General features: G+C 40.7%; 1 protein-coding gene across 3 annotated transcripts in view; it reads right to left on the reverse strand.

Annotated features, from left to right (window-relative positions):
* Positions 1 to 253: 253 nt before the first annotated feature.
* Positions 254 to 13,064, reverse strand: part of Tbc1d4 (TBC1 domain family member 4) — a 166,998-nt gene continuing 154,187 nt past the window's right edge. For all 3 annotated transcript variants that reach the window (XM_029468868.2, XM_021181592.3, XM_021181593.3), the window contains 5 exons: positions 12,690 to 12,934; positions 10,294 to 10,453; positions 6,973 to 7,142; positions 5,297 to 5,473; positions 254 to 2,513 (listed from right to left, as the gene is read on the reverse strand). In XM_029468868.2, the coding sequence (XP_029324728.1) occupies positions 2,280 to 2,513; positions 5,297 to 5,473; positions 6,973 to 7,142; positions 10,294 to 10,453; positions 12,690 to 12,934 (986 nt within the window). In that variant the 3' untranslated portion in view covers positions 254 to 2,279. The remainder of the gene's footprint in view (positions 2,514 to 5,296; positions 5,474 to 6,972; positions 7,143 to 10,293; positions 10,454 to 12,689; positions 12,935 to 13,064) is intronic.

Here is a 13,064-nt window from a genome sequence, read left to right on the forward strand (position 1 = left end):
TTTCTCCAGTCAGTAGTGAAGGCTTCATTAGGAAAGAAGGTGAAAGTGGTGGTAATGCATTCCTATAGTTGCCTTAATTTATCTTTGTCTTCCCAGATTGTTTGCATGAGACTGTTAGGCACTTTCAGGGTTAGGCAGTTATGAGTAACCATGCAGGTTTTGTTTTCAAGTCTCTCGGCAAGAGTTTTTGGCCTACCCCACTCCTCAAAAAAAAAAAATAAATAAATAACAGCAAAAAAGCTCAGGAAATGGCAGCAACATATTTATTGGAAATGATTCTAGACGTTACAGGAACCTGATGAAGATGTAATATTACAAAGCGAAACAGTTGTAACATTTTTTTAAAAAAAATCACCAATGAGAAAGAAAAGTCATTTTCACCAAGAAAATACCACATCCATATTGTCTTAATCACTGAATACCATAAACAACCCATGCTGCTGGCTCCCAACATCCGGAACATAGTTTACTTTTAATGGAGAAATGGAAAGAAAATATTTCCTTCCCTGACATAAGGATCCTTCAGCCACCACAAGGAAATGATTCCAACCATCAGACAGTAATGCTGAATAGAGATCCTATAAATGAAACCATTTTCAAGAGATCCAAGCAACAGATCAACTAATGGCCCTCAACCGAACGGAGAATCAATAATGAGCACTTCCTAGAATCTAGAACGTAAATCAACCCCCCTGGCTAATAAGACCTTTTTAAAGGAGAAAACCCCCTAGATCCAAGGCTACTATGACCCTGTGATACTTGTGACATTCAAGTGGAGAACAGCCTAGATGCTGTTCATCCACACGTTTCCATGTCTTTGGAAGCTTTACATCTTGACTCAAAAGCACTATGATAAAATTTCATCTTGTGCATACTCAACTCTCTTTGAGGAAAAATACCCCCCAAGTAACCCATCTGCAAAAAGACAAGGGCTGAAAGAGCAGCAACAGTGAACACTGTTTACAAAGGCCAAACAGAATGCTGTAGCAGTGTTCAGAGGCACTACTGTTAAGTCGTCTCTGCTGTAGGGACTGAACACGTCCTGGGAAAATGACTTGCCATCCATGCACCCAGCTTGCATGAACATTCTCTAGTATCCTATCTGTACGCAGCAGAAGCCAGGAGTCCAAACACAGAATCGTAGGTTTTACCCCAGGGGTGGAGACGCTTCCATCCCTTCCTGTGTGCTTTTCATGATTGGTTCCTAAAGAGTTCACAGTTCTAAATTTTCACATGGAAGGGGAAAGTGATTAAAAATGGGTTCTGGCATTGAGCAAAAAAAAATAGAAAAGTAACTCAACGCGGTGTATCATCTTTGGGAAATCCTAATTTTATTTCCCTATTCTAAAACCGAAGGTCGCAAGGACTACATAGAATGCTCCCATACTTCTGTGAGAAAATAGCAAACCCTCTCACTTGGTAAACACAGCACCAAACAACTGCTTGCCTCTGTAGAAGTCACTTAAGTAAAATGGCAAAAGGCTACCCTAGGCAATTCAGGAGCTTAATGGTGTGTTTGAGGCTTGAATATCAATGCTGGTCTAATCTGCTAGAAAATTAGCAACAGTCCTCTTCACCCTGAGAGGGGTTGACTCAGCCACAGTGTCCTGCTTTCTCCCTATGTGTATCTAAAGCAAAGCCTAACCAGGGTCAGGATCCTCAAAGGTTAGACGTGCTGGTTGTCACACAGCAGGCAGGGCAGAAGAGCCCCACCTTCCTAGGAGACTCACGGGAGTGAGACTGGAAGCCAATCATGTCCCTTATAGACACAGACACATAGCTAAAGAAATGTGTCTGCCTACCACACTGAGTGAAGCATGCTAGTCTTTGGGGGCAGGGAAAAATACATTCATCTTTTCTTGTTGTTCAAGTATATTTCAATATACAAAGATATTCTAGATTTGTTTCACTAGAAAACCAAAAGGATTTCATGTGTATCCAAGGAGAATCTCACTTGAACTTCCCTTTGATGTGATTTTCATGAAGTTCTGACTGAAAAAGAAAAGTTGCTCCTAACACACGCCTACTGTTTGATTTGAAAGCGTGGATCTTTATGTCCACTTATATATGGTTATGTACATAGTTGGCAACAACCAGAAGAAAATACAGTCTGGATGTCTGTGATGGCTTAAGAGTGGAGTGCTCTGAGGAGAGCTACATCGCCTTCTGATGATCTTACCACCAGTAGTAGCTGTCCTACCAGCTTTCTGATCAACCTTACACAGGGTCCTTTATCCAGATATTTTAAAGAAAGCTGTCTGCTGAGACCATATCTGAAACTATGGCTTATTTCCTGCCTTGGCTTTGTCATTTGTTGGATGAGTTAAGTCTCTCAACATCAATTCACAGTTGGCCAGCACATCTGCTGGTAGCAGCTTCCGGATCTGTTCCACTGTCTTTTGATATGCCATTTTTTCTTGTTCCAGGGTCCGGATTAAAGCTTTCATTTTGGTTTCTCTGGTCAAAAGAGTTTCTAGGTTGGATTCCAAGGCCTGAATTTTAGCATGAGCCACCTGTTTGTCAAGAAAAGAAAAGTCATCTAAATTAAATATTTGAGGAATCTGATTCTTTACAACAGTAACAGTCATGTCTTATATTTGTTATTAGATAATTAGTTATTAGATAATTAGTTATTAGATAATTAGAACATTAGTTAACAGAATCTCATGTGAACAAACAGTGAGAAAAATACATATATTTTTTCAAGTACATTTCAGTATATAAAAATGTCCTCTGAAACTCCTTGAGGGAGTTTTGTTGTCTCTCTAAAAAGAGTGCCCAAAAATCCAGGTATTGGAAGCAGAAGATGTAGCTCAGAACTTTTCTGTCATATAAAAGATTCTGGATTCAAATCCCAGCAAAATATTAAATATGGATTATGCATACATGTGTATGTATATGTTTAATAGACATATTGTATAGGCATGTGTATGTATATATTACACTCACGTGACTGATTTATCTCCTCTCACTAATGACAACAGTAAAGCAATACTGTGACAACACACCACAATCCTCACCCACACCCACTGGAGTCCCCGTCCGTCCAGTCTGATTAAAGACAGAATACATAAACTCTTGACTACTTTTTGCTATGGGAGCCTGTAACCTCCTTCAGCCTAGGTAGGCTGGTTCAGACCCACTGAGGTGGGGCCACCTGAGGTGCAGCTCCTCCATCAGCTAGTTTCCTTTGATGTGACACTGCCTACCACCTGCAGTGAGGCCGAACCAGTTTTTCCAGAGTTAACTGCAACCTGTGAATTTGGAGACTTAACTGCTAAAAGGCTCTGCTGACAACTTGGCATCTCAACATCAAGAAACTTGGTGTGGCAGGGGATGGGTTTCCTCCTTTATAAGCACAGACTTTTATTAAACATTTGAGCCTTGATCAGAACATTGTCTTGGCTCCATCTCTCTCTCATCTGCCTAGTTTCCTTCTCTTTCAGCCCCAGTTTGCCTCCCAGGTGAAACCCAGTTCATGTTAGCTGTGGCCCGGTTCCAACAGGAGTCAGTTTTGAACACAGTTTTGATAGATTCTAATCTAAGTAGCATGAAGCTGACTCTGGCCAGGGCCGCCCTGCTGTATCATCCACCATAGAATGAGTACATTGGTAAGGAAAAGCTCACATGTTTCAGAAGGAATCCAAGTGATTGGTAGTTCTGGACAATCTTGCTCCTTGGTAATTACCTTCCCAGAAAAACAAAGTGGGATGCTCAGGATCTCCCCAATCCTTTCCAGGGCTAGAACCTTCAACTACCCAAAGACCTGACTGGGAAGCTTGACTACGTGGAACTGTGGATAGAAAGTCTGTAGCAACTACAGACCATCACCCATGGAAAATGATGCAAATGCCCCTCCCAACAAGAAAAGCTTCCGTGGATATTGAAATAGTCGAGTAATAAGGAACTTTTAGTGCAGCAACTATTTTCCTACTGTGAATAAATCACATTGGCTTACTGTTTAATAGGAAGAAATATTTTTTTAAAAAAATTCCTCCCCAAGAGGCTCAACTCCTGCTACTATATGGCTTTGGTGTGGCTGTGCCCATTCCCCCCCACACACACCTGATAGAAGGCTTTCCTGTTATATCTAGATACCAAGTGATGATGTTACACACTGGTATCATCTCTCAGAGATCACTGAGGATGGTCCCCTTGAATGCCATTAAGGTACTTTTCATAAGACCTTTCTTAGTTCTTGTAAAATGTTATTTTCCCAAAGAGAAAAACTGGCTTTCCCTGTCCCTGGATTCCTTTCTCATCTTGACAAGTCTCCCTCTGTTCCCTGCTCCCACCATGACACCATCTCCATGTGACATACCCAAGGGCCTTTGCCGGAGTGAGCAGCTCACTGTTTCAGCCTCCAGAACAGGGGATTAAATCAACCCCTTTGCTCTGTAAGTGATCCAGCCCAGGGGACTTCTGAGAACAAACTATCTGCTAATTTCCTCTGTTTGATTACTTCCTCACCTGCAGAACACGGATCCTATCATACTACTTTGAGGACAGAATATTACTTTGTAGATCGTTTGTTACATTTTTGTCTGTTTATAAACTACAGTAAATTACTGGGGACTAGAGTAATTGTGCATTCCTGAGTGCCAGGACTATTTGTTATGTGCCCACTTTCTACTTACCCACAAACATCTTTCCACCTCTGTCCTATTCTAGAAAATGTCACCATCCCTAGCCAGATTTTTACAAAACCTGTCCCGCTTCCATCTTACTCCACCCTAGTCTGTCTTTGGTTTATATTGTTCTTCCAGATGTGAGGCTCAAACCCTCTTGAGATGTCTCCTTCTGCAGAGGGACACAGACAACTGTGTTCTTAGACAACAAAGAAAATCTGCCACACTCCACTCTCCACCTGTTCTCTCCCTAGTATGGAACCTGAGCTGATACTAGGCTAACCCCACTCTGACACAGCCTCTGAATGATGCAGCCTCCTGCTCTGAGCAAACGGAGGCTCTCCTCACTCACTGCTCAGCCCTCAGAGCCCAGTCCAAGCTCATACAACCACATCCCCAACTCCGCTCAACTTCTCTGAATTACAGAACATCCAACAAGATGAACCCAAATTCTGCCTTGAATTGCTGTTCTACTGTTTAGTGGGTGAGCATTTTTCTCTCCCAAGTGGTACTTAGTATATTTGTAGCCCCCATACACAAGAAACTAATGAGATACCAAGGCTCTTCATCTTCAGTGGTTTAACCCACATAGGTATCACAATCATTCTGAGCAGTTCCATGCATGCAGGGCAGCACACCGATCAGTGTTCCGATCTTTATTTCTGTACCTGGAGTTTTTCCAGGAGGTCCATGTTCTGTCTTTTCAATTGGTTGTTGGCTCTCTCCAGCTTCTCCAGAGATTCACTGTCCTCACAGGCATAGGAAGATTCTAGAAGCTCATCCTGCAGCACGTGATATTCTACCTCATAGGCGTGTAACTGTTTGGAAATATCCATCTCAAAAACCTGTTAAAACACCACGTGTTGGTTAGTCTGGCCTTCAGTATCTATGTATAAACCATGATACAAGTGGTATATACTGCTAGATTTACTGTTTACGTCCCAGTGCTAATGGAAATATTAAAACATACCAAACGAGGAAATAGGCCTGGCTAATCCACACAAGAACAAGTGAAATAGATTCAACTTCCAATACAATAGCACAGAGCATACTCATATGCAAATAAAACGTCCTGAAAATGAGCCCAAGTCACCGAAATAAACTAACATCATCCAACGGTATTTTGCAACCAAGATGACTGTAATCTAATAGCTGCCTCCTGAAATGTACCACATCAGCGTTTGTTGTTGAGCAATGATTATATGCCAGAGATAACCTCTGCTGGTTACTAAGCCAAGTTCCCTAGGAGTATTTTGACTGTGTGCATTAATGGAACAGAAAGGTCTTAATAAATGCATGATTCATTTGCTATTCTTTGGGAGCCTCTTTCAAGATCAGCACTAGATGCTACAGGTAATCAGTTCAAATCCTACCAGGAACCTGGGAGTCAGGAAATTCCCTTTTTAACTTCATTATATTGGTCTGTTGTTTCCCCCATCCCCACAGTGTGGTGTTTTGTTTTTTTTTTAAAGAGGATATATTTGATTTCAAATCTCCAAAAGGATAATACATAACTGCTTGATATCGATGCAAGTTATGTCAGCCAGTAGTATATAGGAGATTATTCCTGCAAGCACAGCACTTGAGCCACAAGAGTGGGAGAAAAGCAAGTGTAAGGATAGCCTGGGTCCCAGGCTAATTATTAAAAATATTTTAACAATTAGAAACTCCTGGTAACTATGCACATGATAATCTGAATATTAGTTATGTTTTAGTTATGCTAAGAATAAAATGCAGGACTTTGAACATGCTGGATAAGCATTCAATCACTGAGCGACATCACTAGGGTGGCCTTAAACTTGAAATTGCATAGCCTCTCCCTCCCAAGTAGCTGGGGTCACAGGCCTGGCCCCTCTTATAAATTCTGAAAGAATTAATGACATTGAAAAACCTAAAAAACTTCATTCTATTTTGGTTCTCCCTAGATTCTCCAGAGGTTCACTGTCCTCACAGGCATAGGAAGATTCTAGAAGCTCATCCTGCAGCACGTGATATTCTACCTCATAGGCCTGTAGCTGTTTGGAAATATCCATCTCAAAAACCTGTTGACCTCAACTACTTCAATGGAAGAGTCATCTTGACTCTTCAATTTATAACGTGGGTCTTAGCATTGGTTTAAATGAAAAGGATTCCTGAAAAAAAAAAAAAAGCACTATGCCATATTTTCTATGCATAAGCAGAAGCAGGTAGACCATGTGACAATGCTAATACGTCATAATTGTCTCATTTATAAATAAAATGTGCCTGATAAAAGAAAAGAAGACCTTGAAGAAAATGGATGTTGGGCAAACTACATTCTTATGTGAAAACATTTAGTACTTGTTGGATCATTTTTACATCATACCTGGGTAATAATTTTTTCCATTTCAGTGGTATTCATATCAGGTAATGTACTTTTGAGAAATTCAACAATATTTTCAAAGTTTTCACACTCCATTATAAGTGCCTCCTGGCTGCTCAGTAAGCTGAGAGCAACCTTGAATATAACTTCAGTTCCCTGAAGAAAAATAATATCTAGAACGAGAGACAAATTTTTCACAATCAAAGTTGTGTACCTACTTTTACAAAGAGTACATTATTTGTTCTAAAAGTATGTTTTTATTATAGCAGTAGAACAAGAAAACATATTGTAGAAGGAAACTGGTTAAAACTAGTTTTTATTTTAAAAACAAGTTTAATATGACTGACGCAGAAGAACAGAATGCTGTCTCTCCTTCTTATCAAGGACCTCAGATATGGTTAAGGGAACAAAGGAGAGATTACAAATCTGTCTAACTATGTATTGTTTACAAGTATAATGGTAAGTTTACCGATTCAAAATAAAGTTCCAACATTTATTCAACTAACATTTGGGGCTTTTTTTTTACAACATAACATAACAATACATTGATCTAGTCAATTAGATCAATCTAGAACTATTCATGTTCTCATAATCAAAAAGTAAATGAGCCAGTTAATATGTAACTAAATCTACATTCAAGTGGAAATTTGAATTCTAAGAATGTAGAAAGTAGAAAAACTTCCACAAGAAAACTTTACCGTCCACAAGACCGGTACAAGCTCAAGCCAGACAAAATTTCCAGCATGAAGAATGGGGCTGGGTATGAAGTCCTATCTCTAGCTGAAGAGCTGGGTTTTCTAGGTAACTGCTAGGAGAGGGAAAGTTGGCTTTCTTTAAATATTTGACCCCCTGGGAGGTAAACCGTTCTCCAGGGTAGCCCACAGTATTGGGGCAGAACTAATTGACTTGATGGGTTAATGAAAGAGAGAGAGAGAGAGAGAGAGAGAGAGAGAGAGAGAGAGAGAGAGAGAGAGAGAGAGAGAGAGAGACGAGGAAGGAAGGAAGAAAGGAAGGAAGGAAGGAAACAAAGTTGGATGGGTAGAGAGGTGGGGTTGAATCTAAGAGGGGATGGGTGGTGAATATGATAACAATTGATTGTATGAGATTTTCAAAGAAGTAAATATATGTGTATGTGTATATATATACATATACATCATATATATATATATATATCCTAAACCACATGTAAGAAAAGAAAGCCATGCTAATTCTAAGATGGATCACAACAGAAGTGCACAATCATTCTGAAACACATGCAGGTAGTTTTGTTTGAAAAATTCTGTCACCATGTGTGATGTGGTTCTCTCATCAATAATACTAAGCAGTAGACTGAGCGACTTGTTCAGTAGAATATCTGCCAGTCTCAGCCATCACCTCTAACAGGGAACAGACTAATAGGGAAGCGACACTGGTGTGGTGAACTCTGACCTTGCGAGTCCACAGGCAGTGAAAGGCCCATCACTTATAAGGACACAAACAGATCAAAATGATTCTTAAGAGACCCACTACAAGATTCCACAATGCTCAAGAAAACTCCATGGGACGGAAGAGGTATGCATCCAACAAGCAAGAGCCATCCATGGACCCCTAGCTCATGCAGTGCAACTGGATGCTCCACTTCAGCTCAAACTTTGACAGAAGACTGTATTATCCTCCCATTAAAAAGTACAGCTTCCAAACACTGACACCATTGCATACACTAGCAAGATTTTGCTGAAAGGACCCAGATATAGCTGTCTCTTGTGAGACTATGCCGGGGCCTAGCAAACACAGAAGTGGATGCTCACAGTCAGCTATTGGATGGATCACAGGGCTCCCAATGGAGGAGCTAGAGAAAGTACCCAAGGAGCTAAAGGGATCTGCAACCCTATAGGTGGAACAACATTATGAACTAACCAGTACCCCAGAGCTCTTGACTCTAGCTGCATTTGTATCAAAAGATGGCCTAGTCAGCCATCACTGGAAAGAGAGGCCCACTGGACATGCAAACTTTATATGCCCCAGTACAGGGGAACACCAGGGCCAAAAGAATGGGAATGGGTGGGTAGGGAAGTGGGGGGGGGGGAAGGTATGGGGGATTTTTGGGATAGCATTGGAAATGTAATTGAGGAAAATACATAATTAAAAATATATTAAATAAAAAAGAAAGTACGCTATAATCCACCATGCGGTATATGTATGCATAAAACACACATATGCTCAAAACTCAAATGTCTCCTAACATTTTTCTATTTGTTATCATCTCTAACAAAATTTTTTTCCGAGTTTTATGTCAACTTGACACAAACTGTGGAAGAGAGAGACTCAACTGAGAGAATGTCTCCCTAAGACTGCCTGTAGGCAAGTCTGTGGTACATTTTCCTATAACTGATGATTTATGTAGGAGGGCCCAGCTCACAATGGATGGTGCCACCCCTAAACGGGTGGTCCTGGGTGTCAGAAGAAAGCAGTTATTGAGTAGCGACCTCGCTCCTACCACAATGCTGGCAAGCCAGTAATCAGTACTTTCCCACGTCCTCCGCATCTTCTCAAGCCTCAAGTTCCTGCCTTGACTTCCCTGGGTGATAGGACTGTGCTGTGTAACTGTGGACTGAAATTAAACCCTTTCCTTCCCAAATTGCCTCTGGTCATGTGTTTTACCACAGCAACAGAAATCATAACTAAGACAGATGGGGCTTTATTACATAGCTCACACATGCTCACACTCATAACCCTACTGTCATAGCCTTCCCAAAGGGCTGAGACTAAGGCTGTGTGGAACCACACTCAGCCTTGTGTTTTGTTTTTTAAATTATACTCTGATGAACCTGACTGAGACTTATGAATAGATGTGAGGGCCCCCAGAGGGCGCACAAACTCTCCTTTGTTCCAGTGCCAACAGCTACCCAGTGATGTACCTGTCTACATTCAGTGATTTGTCTCTTAGCCATGATCTTAGGGATTGGCTATGGCATGGAAGGTAGCCATGTAAGCAACAAGACAGGAACAGAGCTACATGTGAACAACAGGCATGGCATTAGCAATCACAGCACAGCAGTGGGGTTACTTTCTCTGTATTTTGGATCTAAATTGAAGAAGATGAGAGAAAGGAAAAAACAGAAAAATAAAAATTTAGTAAGCTATAGAGAGTCTGCACCTAATCAGCTTTGAAAGCTGTGTTTTCTACATTTTCTACATAAATAAATTCAGGAAGTTCATAGGATTCCAATTATTTCCATGCCATTTGAATTTTACTTAGAACTCTGCCAGTCCTAGGGGAATTCATTGGCAATGAACTCAAGAGAATAGATAACACCATCGCTCTTGAACATGGGCATCTCTTACCAAAAACTCTGGCTACGAATCCCAAGGGAAACTGAGAGGCAAAGAGTGTGAGGAACCAGGGTGCAGCGTACAGACTGGGGCTGATCTCATTTTCCTCAAGATGATTGTAGAGTTCTCGGTGGTAGTCATGAAGGAGTCTGGACAGTTGGTACATCTGAATCTGCAGTTCATATAGGGAAAAAAAATAAAATTTGTAGTAATCTGCATGCGTATAAAACATATTAACTTTTGATAACACACATTGGGTGAAATAACATGTCTTATTTTCAGTGTTAACTTTAAAGATGATGTTCAAAAACCCAAGTCACAACATCTAGCTCAGAATTCACGTCAGTGTAAGTTCAGCTAAGTCTCATGAGCGAGGGGTTCTCCCGTGCGTTTGGTATGGGGTACTTATGGAAAAAGCATCATTATTCCTATAGAAAGAAATTGTTCGTGAGTTTCCTAACAGACTTTCAACATCACCTCCAGAATGTGAACTTTTTCATATAAAAAAATAACCTAAATTATTAAAAATGCATGCCAATAACCAATCATGTTGTAAATTCAAGAACAGTTTCCAAAATAGAAATGAAAAACAAGACAACCTCTGAGGGGAAGGGAGTCACCAAGGGCTGCATGCAAGCACTGCAGAGTCCGCCTGAGCCTTATCTACAACACAAATCTTGGAAACTAAGATTCCACACACTGTAAGAGGAAGGAACCAGGGCCACAGGAAGTCAAGGTTAGAAAATGAGCAGCTTGGCGGGAGGCAAACACAAGAAGAGGTTCTGTAATGAGATTATTATCTCAGAAGGTCGTGTCAGAAAAGAAATCATACATTTCTTTAAGGCCAGCTCCGGTTTAGAAACTAGACAGTGTGGGCGTTCATCAACTGAAGAACTAGTATTTTGGTAAGCTAGGAAACAAGTCTAATTAGTAAAATAAGTAGAAAGAGAGCATGTTGATAAAGACACTCTGTTCTTGTTCAGTTGCGACCTGAATGAAGAAACAAGCATTTGCCATTTCATTATCTGTAAGGACCTTATATTCTGCACCCGGTGTTCTAAACTCGAAGTATATTTGGGGGGATATGAAAATTCAAGGTTCCTACAAAGTAAGCTTTAATCATAAAGCCCTATTTGCCAAAAGTCCAAATTCAGTCCATTCATCATGGCAAAGCTACAGATAGAAGAGACACAAGAAGGGCGGCAAGAAAAGAAAGGGCCACACAAGAGAAAAGATAGAAGGCTTGTCCATCCAACACAGAAATCAGCAGAGACAGAGATAATGAAGCAAAGGAGACGCCATCCCCTTGTTCACAGTTAAAGTCACCTGTATGCCCACACTCCACAGTGAAGCAGGAAAGCAGGCATCCGCTCAAGGAAGCCAAGCTCACAGGCACAGGTACCGGCACCACCTCTGAAATCTTACAGATCAAACCTTGCCAGCTTCCTGCTTTAGACAGTGGAAAGGTGATCTTTGCCCTTCTGAAGCACTGAGTTCAGCACTCCTACAACATCCTACTGTTTGGTCAGAAGGCTGCCAGGGAAAATGTTACCTTGGCATTTCCAAAATTAGAATTTTTAGTAACTCTAATGATGATATTAATAATTTTCTTTGAGGATTCCAGGCATAGGGCCCTATTTATGTCATTTCAGTCACTCGCTTGTCCCATGTCTCCCTCCAGCTTGGATCCATGGCCTCTTCTGCAATCATTATTGCTACATACATACACACACATGTACAACCCTTTCAATGTTTCTCAGAAATGTGCATGTATTTAGGGATTACCACTTGGGACTCTTCTGTGATGTTCCCTGAATCATAATGATTATCACTGTATAAATATAATTTACCTATACTTATTCTATATCAAATTTTTATTAGAAAATTTTTAATGTAAAAATATCATTTAAAAAGATATATATATATATATATATATATATATAAATCTTTCTGCCTGTGGACCAAAATCAAATACCATTCACATAGAGTTTCTATTCTCTGAAACTCTAATAACAAAGAAATTGTTTTCTAGAAATCAAGAGTTATTTATTTCCTTACAATGATACCAATGTTTTCTCTCTGATATAAAGTATAAGTAAACTGTTTAACATAAAACATCGTTTAACCTATTAAATATATGTATACATAGTTGCCAAATAGTAATTGGATTGGTATACTTATATACCTTGTTGGGCACTCTCTATATGCCTTCCTAAGCACATGGTGTTTTGCAAATTCTCCAATCCTCCATTCAAACAAAGACTAACAGATACCCAAATATTTGTTCCAGTTCTAAGACAGTGGGCCTAAATTTCCTGAACTCTGAACTGTGGTTCAGAAATGGCTGGTACTGACGTTTCTGACGAGAACCTCCTGCACACCTGGCTCATCAAGGGCCACTCCCTCACCTGAAGTGACATCATATCCGGTCGGTACTGCTTGCGGAAGCCCAGGTCGTACATAAGGAACTTGAGCATTTCAAAGGCTTGCTCTTCACTCATGTGCAGAAGCAGGACTCCGGCCACAAAGCTGATGCCCTGACAGTAGCCTACCTCTTTGTCCAGCAGAGAGTAGGCTTTCAGCAGGTTAAAGAGGGACAGCTGTCCTGCCCCAAGCTGCACTGAAAAGTAAGGGTGGGTGGGAAAAGTCCTCCCTGCAAAGGGAAAGAAAAACCAAGCTTAGAAATCACAGGTCGTGGTGGTGCACGCCTTTAATCCCAGCACTCAGGAGGCAGAGGCAGGCGGATTTCTGAGTTCAAGGCCAGCCTGGTCTACAGAGTGAGT

The sequence above is a fragment of the Mus caroli genome, unplaced genomic scaffold, assembly GCF_978045245.1.
Source record: "Mus caroli unplaced genomic scaffold, Mus_caroli_1 scaffold_12, whole genome shotgun sequence".
NCBI lineage: Eukaryota > Metazoa > Chordata > Mammalia > Rodentia > Muridae > Mus > Mus caroli.